The 25,005-nt window shown below is 41.9% G+C and overlaps 1 protein-coding gene across 1 annotated transcript in view; it reads left to right on the plus strand.

Annotated features, from left to right (window-relative positions):
- The window catches only part of STAM2 (signal transducing adaptor molecule 2), a 79,890-nt gene that overhangs the window by 20,411 nt on the left and 34,474 nt on the right, over positions 1 to 25,005 (plus strand). Inside the window, exons 2-8 of the mRNA XM_073634154.1 lie at positions 10,767 to 10,851; positions 11,630 to 11,705; positions 11,802 to 11,897; positions 14,308 to 14,454; positions 14,578 to 14,647; positions 18,116 to 18,305; positions 20,449 to 20,543. Of these exons, the coding sequence (XP_073490255.1) occupies positions 10,767 to 10,851; positions 11,630 to 11,705; positions 11,802 to 11,897; positions 14,308 to 14,454; positions 14,578 to 14,647; positions 18,116 to 18,305; positions 20,449 to 20,543 (759 nt within the window). The remainder of the gene's footprint in view (positions 1 to 10,766; positions 10,852 to 11,629; positions 11,706 to 11,801; positions 11,898 to 14,307; positions 14,455 to 14,577; positions 14,648 to 18,115; positions 18,306 to 20,448; positions 20,544 to 25,005) is intronic.

The raw sequence follows: 25,005 nt of genomic DNA on the forward strand, positions 1-25,005 counted from the left end.
GCACTAAGTATCAGGGCCTCCCCATCAGTGCAGCCACATCAGCAAAGAAGAAAAATTATTTATTTGCAAAAAAAATAACCAAAATGTTCAGTCTTTTTTCGTTTGTTTACCAAAAAAAAAAGTATATGTTTAGGGTCGTCCTGCTGGAAGGTGAACCTCTGCCCCAGTCTCAGTCTTTTGCAGACTCTAATGCCGCCTTTTACACGACCGGACTTTCCGTCAGAGTAGACTCTGACGGTCTTTCTGACGGAGTTTAGCTGAAACGACCTTGCCTACACACGATCACTCCAAAGTCCTTTTGTTTAGAACACGATGACGTACAACGGGACTAGAAAAAGGAAGTTCAATAGCCAGTAGCCAATAGCTGCACTTGGGTCGTTTTTGGTCCGTCGGACTAGCATACAGACAAACACTTTTCCCGATAGGAATTGAGTCCGTCAGAAAGATTTGAAACATGTTCTATTTCTAGGTCCGTCAGAATTTTAGAAAGAAAAGGTCAGATGAAGCCCACACACGATCGGAATGTCCGACGGAATGATTCTGTTGGACCTTTTCTGCCGGAAAGTCAGGTCGTGTATATGCGGCATTACAGGTTTTCTTCTAAAATTGCCCTGTATTTGGCTCCATCCATCCTCCCATGAATTCTGACCAGCTTCCCTGTCCCTGCTGAAGAAAAGCATCCCCACAACATGATGCTGCCACCACCATGTTTCACAGTGAGGATGGTGTGTTCAGGGTGATGTACATTGTTCGTTTTCTGCCACACATAGCGTTTTGCTTTTAGGCCAAAAAGTTCAATTTTGGTCTCAACTGACCAGAGCACCTTCTTCCACATGTTTGCTGTGTCCCTCACACGGATTCTTGCAAACTGCAAACAGGACTTCTTATGGCTTTCTTTCAACAATGGCTTTCTTCTTGCCACTCTTCAATAAAGGCCAGATTTGTGGAGTGCACGACTAATAGTTGTCCTGTGGACAGATTCTCCCACCTGAGCTGTGGATCTCTGAAGCTCCTCCAGAGTTACCATGGGCCTCTTGGCTGCTTCTCCGATGAATGCTCTTCTTGCCCGGCCTGTCAGTTTAGGTGGACGGTCATGTCTTGGTAGGATTGAAGTTGTGCCAGACTATCCATTTTCAGATGATGGATTGAACAGTGCTCTGTGAGCTTGTTCAAGCTGTTCAAAGCTTGGGATATATATTTTTTTTAATAACCTAACCCTGCTTTAAACTTTACCACAACTTTATCCCTGACCTGTCTGGTGTGTTTCTTGGCCTTTATGATCCTGTTTGATCACTAAGGTTCTCTAACAAACTTCTGAAGGCTTCACAGAACAGCTGTATTTATACTGAGATTATATTACACACAGGTGGACTCTATTTACTTATTAGGTGATTTTCTGAAGGCAATTGGTTCCACTAGATTTTAGTTAGGGGTATCCGAGTAAAGGGGGCTGAATACAAATGCACGCCACACTTTTCACATATCTATTTGTAAAAAAAATGTTGAAAACTATTTATCATTTTCCTTCCATTTCACAATTATGTGCCACTTTGTGTTGGTCTATCACATAAAATCCTAATAAAATACATTTTAAGTTTTTGGTTGTAACATGACGACAAAATATGGAAAATTTCAAGGGTATGAATACTTTTCAAGGCACTGTACAAAGATGTAGAGCTTCCTTTTTATGGAGCACTAACTGGGATAAAAAAAAAAAAAAATTAGAGAACGTTATCTGCTTTCATTCTCTGTACTTTATGGTCTGTAATCTGAGTGCCCCACCTTGAGAACTGCAGAACTCTCACTACACACTCATTACAGCCACCTCTGGGCTATGTTTGTGTATATATATTTATGTATTTTTTTTACAGGTCTTTATTTCACTCACCAGGTACAGGCCTGGCAGCCTTCAGCCTGCTCTTTGGAGTAGATTCTATCTCACAACAAACACATTGCCTATCATTTTGGTCAGACCAGACTGGTCACCGGCTGTAGGTGTAGCTTTTGCATAGAAAACGCCTGTTTGTTGACAGTTTTCTTACAGGGAAGTGTTACTCTGAACAGTCTGTTAAAGGTAAAATTTAACTTTTAGTAAAAGTGGCTCTGCAGGTAAGGGGCCCCAGTAGGTTAAAAAAAAGTGTGTAGCTTTGAAATATAGTGATCATCTGTAGGCCATCTGCAACACCCACGAAGCCTGGCCTCAAAAACTCTCATACATTTTTTTTTTATTTTTGTATTTTTTTTTTTTATTCCCAATCCTGCCCTGTTGTGTTCATACTCTCCATTGGTTGGATGCTCTCCATTGGTTGGATGCTCTCCATTGGTTGGATGCTCTCCATTGGTTGGATGCTCTCCATTGGTTGGATGCTCTCCATTGGTTGGATGCTCTCCATTGGTTGGATGCTCTCCATTGGTTGGATACTCTCCATTTGTTGGGTGCTTTTCCCATGAAAAAACGGGCCAGCGCTCTCCCTAGTGCTGTATAATTCTGGGGGGGGGGGGGGGGACACATTCACATCTTTTAAATCAGGGAGAACGCTCATTCCTGTGGTGCTGGGAGCGAGTGTTTAGCATATGGAGGCAGGTTGGAAAATGAGAACTATATAGGAGTTGATTGGCCAAGCTTCAGAGATGCCACAAATGTCCTACAGGTATGGAATCTACATTTTTTTACATATAAACACACCATCAGCCATAACATTATGACCATTGTCAGGTACAGTGAATAATTAATTATCTGGTTACAGTGGCATCTGAAAGTGGGTGGGATATATTAGGCAGCAAGTGAACATGTTGTCCCTCAAGTTGATGTTTTGAAAGCCGAACAAATGAGCAAGCATAAGGATTTGAGCGTGTTTGACAAGGGCTAAATTATAATGGCTAGACGACTGGGTCAGAGCAACTCCAAAACTGCAGGTCTTGTGGGCTGTTCCAAGCCTGCATTGGTCAGGACCAACCAACGGTGGCCCAGGGAAAGAAAACCAGCGAAGCGGCAGCAGGGTCATAGGCAGCCAAGGCTCGTTGTGCGTTTGTATGTGACACCGACGCAAACAAATTAGTGATTGGGAAAAAATATACAAATTTTTTTTGTGTACATCAAAAAAAAATTTCTTTTCAATAAAAAATAAAATAAGTGGATGCTGTAGTCAAAAAAACAAATTCATCAAAGAGTGAATATCAAATGTGTATATATAGTTAGTGTTTGACCGCGCTACCTCCAACGCTTTAAACCAAATACACCAATCTATTCCAATAAATCATGTTTGTGATATAAACAAAAAACAAACAAAAATCAAATATAAATCCACTATTCAGTAACTATCATGCATGAATAATGTTACGTATAGTCCATTAAATATATTCTGCAAATACAGGGCTTAAATCCCAGTGTGGACTTTCCACTATGCCTGTGCTGTTTTTTGGTGCTCTTATTCTTAAAATCTGTGCAAAAAAAATGTGACTTCTTCACCACTCCAGTGACAACACCACCACATGGATCGGCCACTCACCAGATACTGGCATATATCTGCCTTTGGTTCATTTAGGGATAACCTTTCCACTTTGCTGCTTGTTATATGTTGACCCCAATGTAGTAATAAGCAAACACATCCGCCCTCATAGACAACAGACAGTGGTCATAGCGCAATATGCTAACACTGTTTATTAAAAAATCGTATAAAAAAAACTATAAACTCACATGCTTTAGGTGCCCTCGGGCCGGCACCAAGCTATTCCAGCAGTTTGAATGGGTAAAAATGCAGAGATACCAGCGCAGTGTTCCCTCCGCCTGTGTGGCATGCAAGCCTCGCTCCCACTCGGCGCACTGTTTGCGGTTCAGTCCTCGATTTCGCCCGGCCGGCAGTGACTTAATGACGTAGCGAGTATTTCCCCACAGCCTCTACGCATTTCGCCAAGGCTCATTGATGCAAGTGGGGAGCGACTGCTGGTCCTTGTAGTCTGATCCAATAGAAGAGCTACTGTAGCTCAAATTGCCTGAAAAAGTTAATGCCAGTTCTGATAGGTGTCAGAACACACAGAGCATTGCAGTTTGTTGTGTAAGGGGCTGTATAGCTGCAGACTGGTTAGGGTGCCCATGCTGACCCATGTCCACAGCCCGAAACACCTACAATGGGCACATAAGCATCAGAACTGGACCACGGAGCAATTGAAGGTGTTGACTTGGCCTCCAAATTTTCCAGATCTCATTCCAATCGAACATCTGTGGCATGTGCTGGAAAAACAAGTCTGATCCATGGAGGTCTCACTTGGCAGCTTACAGGACTCAAAACACCTGCTACTGACGGCTTGGTGCCAGATATCACAACGTACTTTCAGTGGAGTCCATGCCTCGAAGTGTCAGGGCTGTTTTGGAGGCAAAAGGGGGACCTACTCAATATTGGGTGGGTGGTCATAATGTTATAGTTAATCAGGGTGTGTGTGTTTTTATATTGTGTATATATTTTATTTTTTTTTTATTTTTTTTTTTGAAAGCTAATGATGTCCACACTTGCATATTTTAATATTCTTTTTCCCAGGAAAATGTTGTTTTTTTTTTTTTTTTTTTTTTTTTTTTTTCTGACAGCCCCCATCTTCTGGTTATAAAACTTTCCAGGGTTGTGGGGAAGAGGCCCTTGTCCCCATCAACATGGGGGACAAAGTGCTTTGGGGTAGGGGGCACAGAGGGCATGTGGCCTGGTATGGTCTAGGAGGTGGGGGGGGCACTTGCTCGTTTCCCCCTCCCCCCCCCCCCCCTCCTTACCCGCCGGGCCACATGCATGGATAAGGGTCTGGTATGAATTTTGGGGGGTAGGGAGGGGGGGCAGGCTACATAGCTACATAGTAGGTGAGGTTAAAAAAAGACACAAGTCCATCAAGTCCAACCTATGTGTGTGATTATGTGTCAGTATTACATTACATATCCCTGTATATTGCGGTCATTCAGGTGATTATCTAATAGTTTCTTGAAGCTATCAATGCTCCCCGCTGAGACCACCGCCTGTGGAAGGGAATTCCACATCCTTGCCGCTCTTACAGTAAAGAACCCTCTACTTAGTTTAAGGTTAAACCTCTTTTCTTCTAATTGTAATGAGTGGCCACGAGTCTTATTAAACTCTCTTCTGCGAAAAAGTTTTATCCCTATTGTGGGGTCACCAGTACAGTATTTGTAAATTGAAATCATATCCCCTCTCAAGCGTCTCTTCTCCAGAGAGAATAAGTTCAGTGCTCGCAACCTTTCCTCATAACTAAGATCCTCCAGACCCTTTATTAGCTTTGTTGCCCTTCTTTGTGCTCGCTCCATTTCCAGTACGTCCCTCCTGAGGACTGGTGCCCAGAACTGGACAGCATACTCCAGGTGCGGGCGGACCAGAGTCTTGTAAAGCGGGAGAATTATCGTTTTATCTCTGCAGTTGATCCCCCTTTTAATGCATGCCAATATTCTGTTTGCTTTATTAGCAGCAGCTTGGCATTGCATGCCATTGCTGAGCCTATCATCCACTAGGACCCCCAGGTCCTTTTCCATCCTAGATTCCCCCAGAGGTTCTCCACCCAGTGTATAGATTGCATTCATATTTTTGCCACCCAAATGCATTATTTTACATTTTTCTACATTGAACCTCATTTGCCATGTAGTCGCCCACCCCATTAATTTGTTCAGGTCTTTTTGCAAGATTTCCACATCCTGCGGAGAAGTTATTGCCCTGCTTAGCTTAGTATAGTCTGCAAATACAGAGATTGAACTGTTTATCCCATCCTCCAGGTCGTTTATGAACAAATTAAATAGGATTGGTCCCAGCACAGAACCCTGGGGAACCCCACTACCCACCCCTGACCATTCTGAGTACTCCCCATTTATCACCACCCTCTGAACACGCCCTTGTAGCCAGTTTTCAATCCATGTACTCACCCTATGGTCCATGCCAACGCACCTTATTTTGTACAGTAAACGTTTATGGGGAACTGTGTCAAATGCTTTTGCAAAATCCAGATACACCACGTCTACGGGCCTTCCTTTATCTAGATGGCAACTCACCTCCTCATAGAAGGTTAATAGATTGGTTTGGCAAGAACGATTCTTCATGAATCCATGCTGATTACTGCTAATGATATCATTCTTATTACTAAAATCTTGTATATAGTCCCTTATCATCCCCTCCAAGAGTTTACATACTATTGATGTTAGGCTAACTGATCTGTAATTCCCAGGGATGTTTTTTGGGCCCTTTTTAAATATTGGTGCTACATTGGCTTTTCTCCAATCAGCTGGTACCATTCCAGTCAATAGACTGTCTGTAAAAATTAGGAACAACAGTCTGGCAATCACCTGACTGAGTTCCCTAAGTAACCTCGGATGCAAGCCATCTGGTCCCGGTGATTTATTAATGTTAAGTTTCTCAAGTCTAATTTTAATTCCGTCCTCTGTTAACCATGTAGGTGCTTCCTGTGTTGTGTCATGAGGATAAACACTGCAGTTTTGGTTACTGAAGCCCCCCGATTCACTCGTGAAGACTGAGGAGAAGAATAAATTCAATACCTTTGCCATCTCCCCATCCTTTGTAACCAGATGTCCTTCCTCATTCTTTATGGGGCCAATATGGTCTGTCCTCCCTTTTTTACTGTTTACATAAAGAATTTCTTGGGATTTTTTTTGCTCTCCTCCGCTATGTGTCTTTCATGTTCTATCTTAGCCATCCTAATTGCACCCTTACATTTCTTATTGCATTCTTTATAAATTCTGAATGCTGTGGATGATCCCTCAACCTTGTATTTTTTTGAAGGCCTTCTCCTTTGCTTTTATATGCATTTTTACATTGGAGTTAAGCCATCCAGGATGTTTGTTCGCTCTTTTAAATTTATTACCCAATGGGATACATTGGCTAATGCCCTTATTTAATATGCTCTTAAAGCAAACCCATCTCTCCTCCGTATTCTTTGTTCCTAATATTTTATCCCAATTTATGCCTTTTAGCAAGGTTTGTAGTTTAGGGAAGTTGGCTCTTTTGAAATTCAGTGTCTTTGTGTTCCCTTCATGTCTCCTATTTGTGTGATTTATACTGAAACTAATTGACCTGTGATCGCTGTTACCTAAATTGCCCCGTATTTCCACATCTGTTATCAGGTCTGTATTGTTGGTAATCAGTAGATCTAGTAATGTTTTATTTCTAGTTGGTGCGTCTACCATCTGACCCATAAAATTGTCCTGCAAGACACTAAGGAACTGGCGAGCCTTAAATGAATGCGCGGTTCCCTCCGCCCAGTCTATGTCTGGATAATTAAAATCCCCCATTATGATAACACTTCCCATCCTTGCTGCTAATCCAATTTGTGATAGGAGATCCGTCTCCACTTCCTCCCTCAGGTTAGGGGGCCTATAGCATACTCCCAGTATTATTTTCCCCTTAGCTTCATCCCTTTGGAACTCTACCCATAAAGATTCCACCTCCTCCCTAGCCCCCTCAGTGATGTCATCTCTCACATTCACTTGTACATTATTCTTGATATATAGGCATACCCCTCCCCCTTTTTTACCCTCTCTGTCCTTGCGGTATAGGGTATATCCTTGAATGTTTGCCAGCCAATCATGAGAGCCAATCATGAGAGCTGTTGAACCAGGTCTCTGAAATTCCCACAAAATCCAAATCCTCCTTGTACAACAGTATCTCTAGTTCACCCATCTTGTCCGCCAGGCTATTTTTTGTTTTTTAAACGCCTTTTTTTTTTTTTTTTTTTTTATCTGCATATTTTTTTTTTTTTCATTCAACTGTCGGTGGGGTAGCCCGCTAACAGCTGATCACTCATCGGTTGTTGGCTTCCCAGCCCCCTCCTTAGCGACCAGTTATTGTAGGCGTTTGTGGTGCGGTTTTAACATCCAAAAGCGCTTGTCAACCGTGCCGCAAACATGCATAGTGTGATTGGGGGAGTGTTTTTTAATGCTCATTAACCACTTGCCGCTCACCGTCATATGACGGCTGGGCGGTGCGGCTCTCTTTCTGAGTGGACGTCATATGACGGCCTCCAAGAACGACCACTCTCGCGCCCCCCGTGGGCGTGATCGGGGCCGCGCCGTGTTGCTAGGACACGGCGCGACCCCTGATCTGTGTAAAGAGCCGCTGCTCTTTAACCATGTGATCCGCTGTGTCCAATCACAGCCGGTCACATTTATACACGGAGATGCCGGTAATCGGTAGAGGACATCTAGGGTTGCAATCGGGGCACTGATCGTCAGTGACCTGATTACAATTAAGTGCCCACCAGTACCAGCAATGCCACTGCCAGCAATCGGTGCCCACAAGTGCCAGCAATCAGAGGCCATCAGTGATGCCAGTCAGTGCTGGCTATCACTGCTGTCCATCAATGCCGCCTATCCGTGCCCACCAGTGCCGCCTATCTGTACCATCCATCAGTGCTCATCAGTGCCACCTATTGGTGCCCATAAGTGTGGCATATTCGCGCCTCCTCATCAGTGCCACCTAATCAGCGCCCATCAGTGAAGGAGAAAAATGACTTGGTTTCTGTCAGTACATTTTTTAAATAAGAAAACTTTTTTTTCAAAATTTTTGGTCTTTTTATTTTTTCATAAAAAAACAAACCAAAAAAATCCAGGAGTGATTACCACCAAAAGAAAACTATTTGTGTGAAGAAAATGATAAAAATTTCACATGGTTACAGTGTAGCATGACCACACAATTGTCATTCATAGTCTGACAGCGCTGAAAGCTGAAAAATGGCCTGGGCTGGAAGGGGGTGAAAGTGCCCAGTATTGAGGTGGTTAAACGCTGATCAACCGCACCTATTAACGGGGGAATCCCCAGATCCTCTCTTCCTCATTGAAACATTTTGCAAGAGAAACATGTATATGTGTATTATAAAATATGATTATATATGCTTTAATTTCTTGTGTAATAGTTTTTGGAAACAGACTTCAGTAGTATTTTGACATGAGCAGGGTCAGAATTGCAATAATTGCTGTGTGTCCTGATTTCAAAATTTAAGGGATTAGCTCATCACATTGACAGAAGCCTATTTATTGCTCAATGCAAGACAGAAGCATATGCTTATTAATGGAAAAGGCAAATCAGGTGTTTTTTCCAGCTACTTTTTTTTTTTTTTTATCCAAAAGGAGGCCATCATTTAGTAATTATGATTTGCAGTAGCACCATCAACAAGTAAAAGCCCTTCCTTCCTTCCTTCCTTCCTTCCTTCCTTCCTTCCTTCCTTCCTTCCTTCCTTCCTTCCTTCCTTCCTTCCTTCCTTCCTTCCTTCCTTCCTTCCTTCCTTCCTTCCTTCCTTCCTTCCTTCCTTCCTTCCTTCCTTCCTTCCTTCCTTCCTTCCTTTTTTCCCCCATGGTAAGCAGGAGTACATTAACATGCCCTTTTTTGTTTTTTGTTTTTTTTATAATGAACAAAAAAGTGTAAACCCTGAAATTTAAAAAAGGCATGCAGAGGACGGCATACTCCTGTCTATAGCACAACAATGCTGGAAAGCATGGTTTCCCTTTTAGGCGCATGTTGCTCTCAGCTAGAATTACATGGTTGTGTGGTGTTTTTCGGCACTCCAGTGTATTTCTCCAGCAGCGATGGCTTCCACTGACGACATATGCCCCTTATGCCACCTACCTGTTTGATACACAGCATCTCCTGTATTGACGGCTGCACAGAGGAGAGCAAGTACTTATGGAAGCGGCCTATGGTCTTGGTGGCATGTCATGTGATACACAAGTATGCAAAAAAAAAAAAAAGTCCTCGGGTAGAATTGTACAATCCAAATTATTATTAAAGTACGGGATTTATATAGTGCCAACAGTTTGTTCAGCGCTTTACAGTATAGAGGGAGACATTACAATTCATGAGGGTTAGGAGGGCCCTGCTCCTGGGAACTTACATCTAATAGTTGCTTGTAATGACCAGCACAGAATGGTGCTGAGTATAACCTGATTAACAAAACAGAGTTGCCAACACTAAGGCCGGCCATAGATGGTCCGAATCTCGGCCAGTTCAGCAGGAACCAACTGAGATTTGAACCCTGTGTTGGCAGGCTAAATGTACCAAGTTGATCGATTGATCAACTTGTGTACCAACAGGATGCTGGAAAACATCATCCCCCCCCCCCCCCCCCCCGGCGGGAACAGACATTTGCCCAGCAGGAGGAATTCAGAGTGCTGATGGGGGAATAGTTGCAGGAAAGAGATTTGCCTCATCTATGGTGGAGCTGCACGATTCTGGCCAAAATGAGAATCACGATTTTTTTGCTTAAAAGTAAAAAGATCACGATTCTCTAATGATTCTCGCGACGTAAAATCTTTCATTTCTGACCTCACAAATGTGCTTCTGGAAGAATGGTCAAAAATTCCCAAAGAAACACTCCTAAACCTTGTGGACAGCCTTCTCAGAAGAGTTGAAGCTGTTATATCTGCAAAGGGTGGGCCAACTCAATATTCAACCCTACGGACTAAGACTGAAATGCTATTTAAGTTCATGCGTGTGTAAAGGCAGGTGTCACAATACTTTTGGCAATATAGTGTATCAGGGAGTCCTTAGCACACATCAAGACACTTTGCCCATATTCACACTTTTACAAGCCATCTAAGCATCTGCTGGTTACTTTATGAGCCTTTTTTCTTCCATAATATTGTCACTTTAAATTTGCATGTTTCTTTTTTACGTGGTGACAAGGTTTGTGAATCTCCTTTTTATTTGCAAGTGTTTTTTTCGGTTTTGTGTTTATTTTTTAACATTCGAATCATCATTTGCCTTTTTTTTATTTTGCAGAAAAAGCAACAAATGAATATAATACTGCAGAAGACTGGGGTCTCATTATGGATATCTGTGATAAAATTGTTAATACACCTAATGGGTAAGGTTTAAACAGTTTGTCAGTGCAAAATGTGTAGAAACATATGTAGTACATTTTTGTAATCCATGCCTATTTTATTTCTCAACATGTTCTATGTTACACCCATATTTAGGGTGTACCATGTTCAGGATCTGCCCACTCCCCTCTGTGACAGCAGACCAGGGATATTGACCCTTTAGGGAATGCGTTGAATGATAACTGTTACAGTTACTAGTCTGCTTACATTGGCTCTCAACCAAACTGTCAAGCCATGAAATGGCTGATGTCCTAACTGATCACATGTTCAATACCATGGTACCTGCAGATTAAACAGAGGCCTAATGGCAGCTTCCTTGGCTTTAAAGGATAGGAGGGTTTAGTTACACTTTAGGGCTCAGTTCACATCTATGTGGGTGGCTGCGGGCATTGGAATCACAGCAATTCCCACACCCGCAGTAACCCACAGTGAAAATGTGCTGCTGTTAGAAAATGGAGCGCAGGAGCATGGCGGGGCGGGGCAACCCCCAGTGCGGAAGTGGGATGGGGTAACAGTCGCTACCTTTGTTACAGGTATATTTCTTTAAGAGCTCACTTTAACACTAAAAAATATGTAGTTGAATTTTCTAGTCCCGTGAAAACATTTTGCTGTTATGCCTCCTATAATAATCCAATGAGCTCATGCATGGGGCTGACACTCAGATATGTAGGTTTACCTTGGCACAGCTCATTTAATACATTCATCATTTAATCAGTTAATTTAAATTAGGGCATTAATAAATCCTTTTTCTTTTAATTCCAGAGCTAAAGAAGGCCTTAAAGCTATAATGAAAAGAGTGAATCACAAAGTCCCTCACGTAGCTTTACAAGCACTGACAGTAAGTACACTCCTCTCCGTATTGATTGTCGGTTGCATAACATCCTGTAGCTATAAAATATCTCCTGTCATACTGTCCTTTTCTGTACCTTCATAGCTATTAGGAGCCTGCGTATCCAACTGCGGAAAAGCCTTTAATCTAGAAATATGTTCCAGAGACTTCGCAAGTGAAGTGCGAGGAGTTATAAATAAGGTATGCTAATAGTTCTCCTTTGAGTGATATGTGTGTTATTTTTAACAAAGAACTTATTGATCTATGCCTTACCTTGAATCGACTGCCTTCTCCTCCAGAACACTAGTGGTAAAAACAAGCTGTCTGTTCCGCAGAATGTCAGATTCACTGGACATGGGAGAAACGGTCGATTTATTTACTCTTTCATTCTCTGGAAAATGCTACATGAACATTGCTTGGTTATTCTATATAAAAAGCTGTTTTTTTTTTTGTTTTTTTTTTAAATCTGACCCATTGTCTGAGAATTACATTTTTTTTTTTTTTTTTTTTTTGTTATACCTAAAATTTGAAGGTCAAATGCTGAGGATTGCAGTAGATTTTCACTTCTATTGCTGAGCAATCCTGAACCGAGAATCCTAACTAAGTTGGGTCATTAGAATGTAAAACAAAGTGTAGCGCTAAAATGACAACATAATAAATCATGTGCAAATATATCATAAAGTGCATGTAAGTCATACAACAGTGAAGAATATTAAAGTGCTGAGTGCAAATGGGTACAAATTCCACTGGACAGAACCAGATGAAATAGGACCATAGGAAGGTGAAAAAAGTTCAAATAGGTGAATTAATGGCAACGTATGCTGGAACGGTCCACACTGGAAGATAGACTCAGTGATGCAATCCAATATGGAAACAAACGGGATAACCACAACCGCGGTAAAATCACCAGGGATGGTGTGTCCTCCACCCAGGGGAGGGGGTAAACACTCTTACTAGATGTTGTGGACAGGCATGCCAGCGACAGTGGGTCAATCAAGCTGAAGAGATCAGGAGATGGAACTCCGATGATGGACACTGGAACTCTTGAGGATGTGGACTCACCAGCCAGCGGCAGTGGGTCTATGGAACGGAGGAAAGCAGGACTGGAACCCAGGCAGAGTCACTCAAGGTGCAGGTAATGTATGCAAACACTCTCATCCGGTAAAACCTTGGGGATCGGGAAGATGGGCAGGCTACACCGGTGCTGATAGATGCTGCACGCAGAGAGGTCACACATAGAAGATGCTCGCCGGTGTCGTGGCTGGCAGGAAACATACACAAAATGCGCATTAGTTGGTTCCCAGTAAGTTTTCAGTATGACCACAAGTAGATAAACAACCCTCCAAATGGTTAAAGCCAGCCATAGATGGAGACCCGGCCAGGAGAACACACACTGATTATTGCTAGCATTGCATGACGTTGCTCCAGTTCTCCAAGGCCATAGAGATGAGCGGAGGCCATCTTGCCTTTACTAAGCTCTATTGCAAGCCATTTATGATGCCGATGCCAGACGGGTTTCCCCAATCAGTCACATAAGCCCAGGGAGGGGAGACTCCTCCCGCTGCTTCTAAAAGTGATCAAGTGGCGAATTCGCCACTCGGACCACTTTTATCTTGTACAGAATCGCCGGCTGAAAAAAAAATACCGGGGTTATGGCATATTGCTGCAGCCATAACACCGGTATTCCACTTGCTGACCAGGACTTCATTTGTGTATGGTCTGGTCGGCAAGTGGTTAATATTTAAAAAAAAAAAAAAGTTTCAATCTTTTTATTTACAGTTTTTAGTTAAAAAACGCCAATGCATATAGACATATTAAAACCATGCGGTCCTCAAAATACCGCATCTGGGTCATAAGATGAATATACTCCTATCGCCATTTGCACCCCGCCATTTTACATAATTTGATACCCCATTCATTATGGTCCTGAAGAAGCTACAGCGTTGGGGAAACTCGTTGACCGCTGGATGGGACCTGTACACCTTGACCTATACTATAGAGGTGGTACTGTTGTGATCTGATTGGGGTATATTCATTTTATGACCTAGATACGGTATTTTGAGGATTGCATTGTTTTAATATTTGTATACACATAGGCATTTTTTTTTTTTTTTTTTTACTAAAAACTGTAAATAAAGATTGATATGCTTTTTATATTAAAGTGTCTGTCTCATATGGGTACCAATAAAGTCCATACAATGGTAGGATTTTTTCTCCGCAATCCGTCTGTTTTTATACAGCTTTGGGTGTGGCATGGTGGAGGTCTTCTTTACCTGTATATACTCCCAAATTGGAAGATCGTTTCTGCTCTCTTTTTGATGTGAGGCACACCTTTCTGAAAGTAAGGGACACAGGTCCTGCCAATCTGTGTTTATGATAATGATAAGAGTATGACTGATCTGAAGCATGCTGGTGATAGGAGGGTTGTCTGGGGTTGGCCTACAGTATTTCTTTTTTTTTTTGTGGGGGGGGGGGGGGTTGCAAGAGTCCAGTCCTTCTGTAGGCTGCAGTATAACGGGAAGGTGAAAAACCTCCTGTGACCCTCAGTGGACTCCAAGAAAAGGATTTTTATGGGGAGTACAAACATTCTACTTTCTTTTAATTCCCCTAGGCACATCCAAAGGTAGCTGAGAAACTAAAAGCTTTGATGGTGGAATGGGCAGAAGAATTCCAGAAAGATCCCCAGTTCAGCCTGGTAGCAGCCACCATTAAATCTCTGAAGGAAGAAGGAGTGACTTTCCCAACGTCTGGCTCTCAGGTGGGATAATTCTGTCATTTATAGTAGACCTGCTCCATAATTATGTGCTTTTCACATGGTATTGCTTATCTCCTCCCTCTTCTGATAATATACCCCCTTCTAATAAACATCTCTGTTCCACAGAGCACGTCAAATACACCTAAAAACGTGACATCAACCAGCAAAAATAAAGAAGATGATGATATTGCGAAGGGTAGGCATGCTTTACAGGACCTATGCAGCATTCAATTTACTTATGATTAGTACTATAAACTATGTTACTACTGTAAATTATCTTCTAATTTCTTTTAGGTGCCTAAATATAAAATTTTACATAAATATTATATATATATATATATATATATATATATATATATATATATATATATATATTATAATATTATAATATACATTTTTTTTTTTTTTTTTTTTTTTTTTTACTGCTTGCAGCCAACTCGCTTTGTAAACAGGAGAAGAATAGCTTGGAGTTTTAAATGCCAGTTGTCTGGTTTGGTAGTATTGTAGTATTTTCTGAGTCCCTAGGGTTGATTTACTAAAACTGGAGAGTGCAAAATCTGGTGCAGCTCTGCATAGAAGGCAATCCATTTTCAGAAATAAGATCAAAAAAAACCCAAAGAAAGGGTTAACGCTGCGCTAAAACAGTGTAAAATGATATGTGAAGTGTAAAAGCTGCCAGCACTAAAAGTCCAATACTAAACTCCAAAACACCAAACAATAAAAAATATGTGCAGCGCTAAAACTAAATGAATTAATAAAACGTGCTAAAAATCATACAAAAGTGATTAATCCACCACACAATGTATTAAGAGAAACACAACAGGTCTCCTATAGAAAATAGAGACAAATGTCACAACATATGTCATATGTGAAAAAAAATTAAATAATATAAAGCATAAAAAAATGTGATCCCAAAAATTATACCAAAAAAAAGTCCATAAGTGAAGTGGGTAGATGATCAAAATAAATTCTGAAGAGATGTGACACAGGTGAATCCAGCATCCACAGTGACTTGCACCCAAGTGAGGTATGAGGCTCCTTACCAGCTCAAGATGACCACCATAACAGTGGTCCCACCAGGCATTTGGGAAATTAACAGGTCACCCACAACCTATGCCGATCTTTCCAGTATGTAGAACTCAAAAGACAAAAAATCAAGAAAAGGCTCCCATAGCGTAAAATTGCAAAACAGTAAAATTTTAATGAGCCAAAAGATTGCACTTACAAGAAAATTCCATCAAAAGAGCAGCGTATGACCAAGCATCACGATCGCGGCGTTTCCACGAACCTCCGCCTGCCTACTGTGTATGTCCCATCAATCACGGAGAAAAACGTAATGACGTCAGCGTCACTGGCTCCTCCCTACGCGTTTCGTCACTAAGGGACGTCGACTGGGGATTGGCCAATCCCCAGTCGACGTCCCTTAGTGACGAAACGCGTAGGGAGGAGCCAGTGACGCTGACGTCATTACGTTTTTCTCCGTGATTGATGGGACATACACAGTAGGCAGGCGGAGGTTCGTGGAAACGCCGCGATCGTGATGCTTGGTCATACGCTGCTCTTTTGATGGAATTTTCTTGTAAGTGCAATCTTTTGGCTCATTAAAATTTTACTGTTTTGCAATTTTACGCTATGGGAGCCTTTTCTTGATTTTTTGTCTTTTGAGTTCTACATACTGGAAAGATCGGCATAGGTTGTGGGTGACCTGTTAATTTCCCAAATGCCTGGTGGGACCACTGTTATGGTGGTCATCTTGAGCTGGTAAGGAGCCTCATACCTCACTTGGGTGCAAGTCACTGTGGATGCTGGATTCACCTGTGTCACATCTCTTCAGAATTTATTTTGATCATCTACCCACTTCACTTATGGACTTTTTTTTGGTATAATTTTTGGGATCACATTTTTTTTATGCTTTATATTATTTAATTTTTTTTCACATATGACATATGTTGTGACATTTGTCTCTATTTTCTATAGGAGACCTGTTGTGTTTCTCTTAATACATTGTGTGGTGGATTAATCACTTTTGTATGATTTTTAGCACGTTTTATTAATTCATTTAGTTTTAGCGCTGCACATATTTTTTATTGTTTAATCCATTTTCAGATTCTTTTGTCAAAGCTTAACCACTTCAGGTCCGCCCTATAGCAGTTTTTACTGTGTACTACATCACGTGTGTGTGTCTATATGTATGTGTATAAATATATAGTGTGTGATCTGACATTCAGGGGTAGGGAGCACGCATGATTACACGCAGCGGAAGCCAGTTGGCATGTGCACAGTACCCAATGTCCTCCAGCACCCGCTGATCGTTCGGCAGCAGGTACTGGGGATGCAGGCAGAACGTCATTCTGACAGGAGGGAAGGAATGTAATTTGTGTCCCTGCTAAGCAGAGATCAAAATCCATCTCTTCCACTAGTAAAAGCACCTCCCACAGTACACGAGTACTGGCTAGGTACACAGTTAACCCTTTCATTGCCCCTGATGTTAACCCCTTCCGAGCCAGTGTCATTAGTACAGTGACTGTGCATAGTTTTTTCACACTGGTCAGTTAGTGTCAGAATGTCTGCCGCAATATCGCGGTCACGCTATAATTCGCTGATCACCGCCATTACTGTTAGAAAAAAAAAAATCTCAAAAGTTTGTAGACGCTATAACTTTTGCGCAAACCAATCAATATACGCTTTTTGGAATTTTTTATTTTTTATTTTTTTTTACCAAAAGTATAATAAAGTTTTTCTTTATTTTTTTTTACCAAAAGTATGTAACAGAATACATATTGGCCTAAATTTATGTATGAAGAAATGTGTCCCCACCCCCCCATTTATTATTTTTTTTTTTTTAATCAGATAAAAAATGGCCTGGCCGTGAAGGGGGGTAAATCTTCCTGAGGTCAAGTGATTAATTGAACAAGCAGGATTTAAAAGCTGATAGGCTACCATGCACAGTTGCACCAGATTTTGCTCTCTCCAGTTTTAGCAAATCAACTTCACTGACTTGGAACAAGTTTACAGATCAGGAAAATCAAAATGAGCTCCAAGCTCCTGATCTGCTTTCTCGTCCTAGGTCTTTAAGTTGGAAAATTTGAAATCATTGGATCGACATCTTAGCCAGGAAACTAACATTTTTCAGGAAGGTCAGACCTTAATATTTCCTTGTTATAATGTTCCACTAAAGGAGAATTCCTGGTTGTGGTGCAAAGTAAAAATGCATTAGCAGCAAAAGAGTTCATGTTAATGAGTGTTGTTTTCCCTGCTTTTGAAATTCTTTGCGTTGCGCTGCATTTTTGGAGATGCAGCATGCATTAATCAGGTCAAACGCTGCGTCTTCCATTGAAACACTGCTTACATGTGCTCAAAAAGCGAACTCTGCATTTGACTAGAATGCCTGTTGACCAGTGACACCCAATACAGCAATCAGGGATAAAATAAGGGAATGTCAATTTCATGCAGTAATATACACCGAAGTCTTATGTATTTTAATTTAAGTTCAAAATGATCCTCCGATAAAATAAAGACTGGAGTAAAATTACTCACAATCTTGGTGAACTGAGGCTTGTGTGTTGTTTTTTTTTTTTTTTTTTTGTGTGTGGTATAGTTGACTATAAAGCAATTGTTTTATTCATATTTCTAATTTTAATATATTTTTACTTTCAAATGACAGCAATTGAATTATCTTTACAAGAGCAGAAGCAGCAGCCAGCAGATACCAAATCTTTATACCCATCGGTGGAGGTGCCGCATGACAGTCAGCGCATGCCTAGAAAAGTGCGGGCTCTTTATGATTTTGAAGCTGTGGAGGACAATGAGCTGACATTTAAAAGCGGAGAAGTCATTTTTGTACTGGATGATAGGTGAGCATTGTGGCCAGTACATCTTGTCTGCAGGTCTTGTTTAGAGCGCTTTAACTACTTGACCTCTGGAAGATTTACCCCCCTCTTTATGGCCAGGCCATTTTTTGCTATACAGCACTGTTACTTTAACTGGCCATTGGGCGGTCATGCAGCTCTTTACACAAATGAAATGCATGTCGTCCCCCCCCCCAAAAAAAATATAGCTTTCTTTTGGTGGTATTTGATCTCCTGGGTTTTTTATTTTTTGCACTATAAACAAAAGTAGACAGACCATTTTGGGGAAGAAAAAACAATTTTTTACTTTCTGCTATAACTCCTATCCAATAAATATTTTTTAAAAATCAAATTTCTTCATAAATTTAGGCCAATATGTAATTCTGCTACATATTTTTTGGAAAAAAAATCCCAATAACCGTATATTGATTGGTTTGCGCAAAAGTTATAGTGAGTTATAGTGACTGCAAACTATGGTGTGTTTGTGTGTGTGTGTATAATATTATTATTATTATTCACGATTTATATAGCGCCAACAGTTTACGCAGCACTTTACAATGTAGAGGTGGGACATCACAATTACAGTACAGTTCAATACAAAAGGTAAAGGAGGGCCCTGCTCGTAGAGCTTACATTCTAAAGGGAGGGGGTGGTCGTACAAAAAGTAATAGCTGCAGAGATATATATTTATTTATTAATTATACTAGGAGTTTTATTTTGTTTTTTTTTTATACTTGTATACTTTGATCAGCACCTTTTATAGCGGGACTGCGATATTACGACGGACAGTCTGACACTAACTGACACTTTGTGGGAACCAGTGACACTAATACAGTGATCAGTGCTAAAAACTTGGGCTGCCACTGTACTAATGACACTGGCTGGGAAGGGGTTAAAGATCTAGGGCAATCAAAGGATTAAATGTGTGGCTAACCAGTGTATTTGTTCACATTGTGCTACCTTTACTAAAGAATGTGCTGGATTTTATTCCTTGCTTTACAGGGAAACCAAATCCAGCGCATCCCCGCTGACAGGACAGAGCTCTGCCTTGTTTTTTTAGAGCTCTGTTCTTCCGTTCTCCTCGACAATTAGTGGGTGCCGGCGGACATCCATTGGCCGGCACCCGCTGATCGGCTTCTGCTGTGATTAGTCAGGAAGTGCCACACAAGGTACATAATCCGGTGCAGGAGAGCCACTCTGCCATTGTATAATGGCGTATGCGGTCTGCAAGTGGTTAATCTGCTTAAATCAACCCTGTCACTCGATAGAGTATAAAGCAAGCCCGTACCTGAATGAATAAACAAAATAGTTATCTCACCTACTCTCTGTGCCACTGACCTCCATTCTGTTGCTATGAAATGGAGTGTGTCCAGGGGGCTGACTATGCTGGGACACTTGACAGTAGGGACAGTCACTTCCCTGGAAGGCAGAGTCACCTGAAAGGAGTGACCAGCAATTCTGGAACCCAGGATGGAATGCACAAACTGGAAGTGGTGTCTGGTACACATCCTGGGACATAGAAACACGCAGCCTGGAAGGATGGAGCTTGGAGTTTCTAGTTATAGGGCTGTTGGAAAGCAGGGCTGTGCCCTGGTTAAAAAAAAAAAAAAAAAAAAAAAAAGCTCATAATAAGAGTATAATATAGAAAGAAAGAAGGCACATCCACCCCCAGCACCTTACTTGGGAGCCTTAACACCTACTCTACCCAAATAATTATCCTTAATCCCTAACCCTTGACTCCTGACCTTAACATCTAACCCCTTACACTAAAAATTCACCGCAGTCTATTTAGACCTAATGAACAATTTTCATACTTTCCTGTCACTGTTTTGGTCATCATTGTATGTGTAAATTGACTGGATCTTATGTAACGGCACACGCTAATTTTTTTTTTTTGTATATTTTAGGGTAAAGTGGGCACATTGTGCAGTATGTTTGTAGTGTTTTTGTGGGGTCTTAAAAGGCATGAAAAAGCTTTAGAGTATATAGTTATTCTTAGGAGTGCTGTGACCTTTTTATATATGCATTTGGCTTGTGGCCTTGTACATTTATATGGTAACTGAATTCTTTGACTCAATATTCTCTGAATTTACAGCAGGGAAGGGGTGCATTGTCTCACACTTTACCAATACTTTACATTTCTCTGCAGTGACGCAAACTGGTGGAAGGGAGAGAACCACAGAGGTGTTGGCTTGTTCCCATCTAATTTTGTTTCCTCCACGCTAAATGCTGAGCCTGAACCAGGTATGTAAAGTAACAGATTGCACAGTCTGTATTTTGAATTCATTTTTTGGAGGGGAATTAACATATAAAGATTGCGCAACCAAAAGTATTTTCCAACTCCGGGAAGTTTTGTAGCATGTTGGTAAATGCAGGGGTCTTTCTTCAATGAGAAACCAAGAAGTAGCACACAGATGACCCATTTAATAAACCTAGACCTAGCACATTGCAGCCCTCTCTCTATCCCCAGAACCGCCCCTCTATCCCTCTCTATCCCCAGAATCACCCCTCTATCCCTCTCTATCCCCAGAACCACCTCTCTATCCCCAGAATCACCCCTCTATCCCTCTCTATCCCCAGAATCACCCCTCTATCCCTCTCTATCCCCAGAATCACCCCTCTATCCCTCTCTATCCCCAGAATCACCTCTCTATCCCCAGAATCACCCCTCTATCCCTCTCTATCCCCAGAACCACCTCTCTATCCCCAGAATCACCCCTCTATCCCTCTCTATCCCCAGAATCACCCCTCTATCCCTCTCTATCCCCAGAATCACCTCTCTATCCCCAGAATCACCTCTCTATCCCCAGAATCACCTCTCTATCCCCAGAATCACCCCTCTATCCCCAGAATCGCCCCTCTATCCCCAGAATCGCCCCTCTATCCCTCTCTAACCCCAGAACCGCCCGCCCCTCTCTGTCCCCAGAACCGCCCCACTCTCTATCCCTCTCTGTCCCCAGAAGCGCCCCACTCTCTATCCCTCTCTGTCCCCAGAACCACCCCACTCTCTATCCCTCTCTGTCCCCAGAACCGCCCCACTCTCTATCCCTCTCTGTCCCCAGAACCGCCCCACTCTCTATCCCTCTCTGTCCCCAGAACCGCCCCACTCTCTATCCCTCTCTGTCCCCAGAACCGCCCCACTCTCTATCCCTCTCTGTCCCCAGAACCGCCCCACTCTCTATCCCTCTCTGTCCCCAGAACCGCCCCTCTCTCTATCCCTCTCTGTCCCCAGAACCGCCCCTCTCTCTCGTGGTTTATTCAATATGGGCTTTCCTGGATTTAATACATTTGGGTGTGATTTGATGTAATTGGTGGGCTGCTTTCCTTTTGGGTTCACAGAGCATGGTTGGGATCCCTTTTCATTGACCCCTAGAATTCCAGAGGTGGGGGATTTTATTATAGGCTTGGAGCAGTGACATCTCTCTACATACAGTTCCCTTCAAACCTGCTCTGACTTTATCTGGATTATCCTGCTGGATCAAGCAGCTCCATTATGTAAATGTATCTAGAACTGCTTAGAACACTAAACATAAGCTAATAACAGTGGAGTTGATTTACTAAAGACAAAAAGACTGTGACTTTACAAGTGCAGTTGGAATTTGCAAGGGCATTTGCTCCAGAGCTTAGTAAATGCTTAGTAAATGTATTCATTTACTAAACTCTGGAGCAAATTGCATTGCCGAGTGCAACTGCACTTGCAAAGTCAGTCTTTGTTTTTAGTGAATCAATCCCAGTGTGTGTGTCCCTGTGGAGCTGGAAGGGGTTATAGTATTTAAATTAACAGTGTGCTGTCTGTATTCTCCATGCTTTAAGAGTTGGGGATATGAATTGGTAACATGCTTTGTCTGTACCCCTCCTCACTGCATCAATATATCGAACTCTGGAAGAACAGCGTATTTTATGGAAACAGCTGTCATTTCTGCACTCTCATTGGGTGATCGGGGGTGGCGTAGGGGGCGTCTCCAGAGCCAATGAAAGTTCAGTTATGGTGAGATTGAGGACACCCTCCCCACTCCCAGTTGCACAAAAGAGAAACCTGATAATTAGTGTGTGTATGCGTCCCAATGTCGTTTTTTTTTTTTTTTTTTTTTTTTTTTTTTTCTTCCTAGGCTGTCCACACCCATGAGAATGGTTGGACGTGTATGTGCAGTCTGACTGTCTCACAATATCTTTTGGTCAACGTCTTTGGTTGAATGAGGATTCCTATTTAGGTTGTGGGGGACTGAGTGGGAGAAACACCTACTGTAGACAGTTCTAGTGATGGCTTATAACAGTTGGGGGGAAAAAAAAGCAAAGGCTTTCTAATGTATCTGACCACTTCTTACTCAAATAGTTGATTGTGGTTGGCCCTTGGATGAGGAAACTGGCCAAAAATGAGAGTCTGCTGTGAAATGTTTATGGGCACCTTCATTTTGTATTGTTCTGAGGCCATGACAGGTTCCGTCAAACTCTCCCCCAGATGTGTAAACATGCGTTGTGCATAAGTAGTGTTGCACAATGATCGTTCTTGGTTAATCCTCATATTTTACATATTTTATAGTCTATCTGCAAACAATAGTCTCTCTGCAGCCTAGTGTCATGCGTTATTCATAGTGTCCCTGGTATCCATTTGTTAAGTGACCTTTGTCCAGGCTGGTAGACCCCATGAGCAAGCTCAGGAACAGCAGTGTTTTTTTTCAGAGCAAGAAAGACAGACATACTTTTTTATTTTTTTTAATTTGGCTATGTGATTGACCTGTGCCTTCCTAATTCCTGTGAAATGTACATCTTGCCAATGGGTTTACATAACCATCCAGCAGGTGGAGTTCTAGGCTCAATCTCAAATGTTTCAGAGGATAATGCTCTGCATTAAAATAAAAGCCTGTTAACAGACCTCAGAAGCCCCAGCTCAAAGCTAACAACTGAATGATTCAGAGAAGCAACTCACCCACCCTCCTTCCCCCTCACTGCCTGTTTTGTTTAGCGGGGGGCCATATGAAGACTTTAATTTAAGAGAACGTGAAAGAAAAACACTTTTTTTTTTTTTCTTCTTAAATAATGCATAGTGTGCTGTTAACAGAGGTGCACAATTAATCATCAAAAAATCGTGATCAACCCCCCCTGAAGATCTCTATTTCAGAGTTTGCTGATTCTTTCATATAACAAGTGGAGAGACTTATCTGTTTACTCAGCTGTCAAAAGAAAACATCTGGGCAGTCTTCCAAGTTTTTAACATGAAACATTGTAACTAACTCTTCCTTATTAGATCAAAGGAATAAACTTCTGTGTGAAAAAAAAATCCAGGCAGTCTGTTTTTCACAAGGTGTAAATGCAGGAAGTTTAACCACTTAAAGTCTAAATCTTTTTCTGACACTTCTTTCTTAAGTTAAAATCTATTTTTTTTTTGCTGGAAAATTACTTGGAATCCCCAAACATTATATATATTTTAGCAGAGACCCTAGGGAATAAAATGTCAATTGCTGCAATATTTTATGTCACACTGTATTTGCCCAGCGGTCTTTCAAACGCAATTTTTTGGGAAAAAATACACTTCAATGAATAAAAAAAACCAAAAAAACGAAACAGTAAAGTTAGCCCAATTTTTTTTGTTTTTAATGTGAAAGATGATGTTATGCCGCGAGAATCGTGATCTATCTTCTAAGCAAAAAAAATGTGATTCTTAGGCCCCTTTCACACTGGGGCGGTTTGCAGGTGTTATTGCGCTAAAAATACCGCCTGCAAACCGCCCCTAAACAGCCTCCGCTGTTTGTTCAGTGTGAAAGTCCGAGGGCTTTCACACTGAAGCGGTGCGCTGGCAGGAGAAGAAAACATCTCCTGTCAGCCGCATCTTTGGAGCGGTGAAGGAGCGGTGTATTCACCGCTCCTAAACCGCTCCTGCCCATTGAAATCAATGGGACAGCGCGGCAATACCGCAGCTACAGCCACGCTATACGAGTGGTTTTAACCCTTTTTCGGCCGCCAGCGGGGGGTTAAAACCGCACCGCTAGCGGCCGAATACCGCGGTAAAACAGCGCTAAAAATAGCGCTGTTTTACCGCCAACGCCCCCCCTACCACCCCAGTGTGAAAGGGGCCTTATTTTAGCCAGAATCGTGCAGCTCTGTCCTGTAATATCAGTGCCAAGGCTGAAATCTGTTTTTAAATGTTTATCTTCAGTTTAAAATCATATAAACAAGAGAGTACTTGACCCAAACCATTAGGCCTTTTTCACCCAGATGCAAAGACCTGTACATATTTGAAGAAGGGTTAATGTGCCTAGTCTACCATACACCCGTGTCTGAAAACTTGTTATAAATTCAACGAGAGCCTGACAGGTGCAGCAGCTGTATGGGTCTTTATGCACATCTGAGGGTGCATATGCAGAACAGACACGGACACAGCCCACTCTACTCTATGGGCCCTCCGATCTAATCTGCCCAGACAGAAGAGGATGGATCCCCTTCTGTTTTTTTTGGCGGATCAGATTGGAGGTAGATGCGTGCAGCACAGTGCACCTGTGGCATTCCTAGACTTCTATTCTATCCTGCAGGTATGGTGCACTTTCTGAAAGCACACCAAACCAGCAAGTAATAACAGAAGACTATGGCTCTGTGCAGGTAACACGCAGGTACACTGCAGATCAGTTTAAAAGCAGCCCAGTAACCACTGCAGAACAGATATGCCCAAATATACACAATTTAGTAATAAACTTACCTTTAATAACAGTCT

The sequence above is a fragment of the Aquarana catesbeiana genome, linkage group LG06 (genome assembly GCF_042186555.1).
Source record: "Aquarana catesbeiana isolate 2022-GZ linkage group LG06, ASM4218655v1, whole genome shotgun sequence".
Classification (NCBI taxonomy): Eukaryota; Metazoa; Chordata; class Amphibia; order Anura; family Ranidae; genus Aquarana; species Aquarana catesbeiana.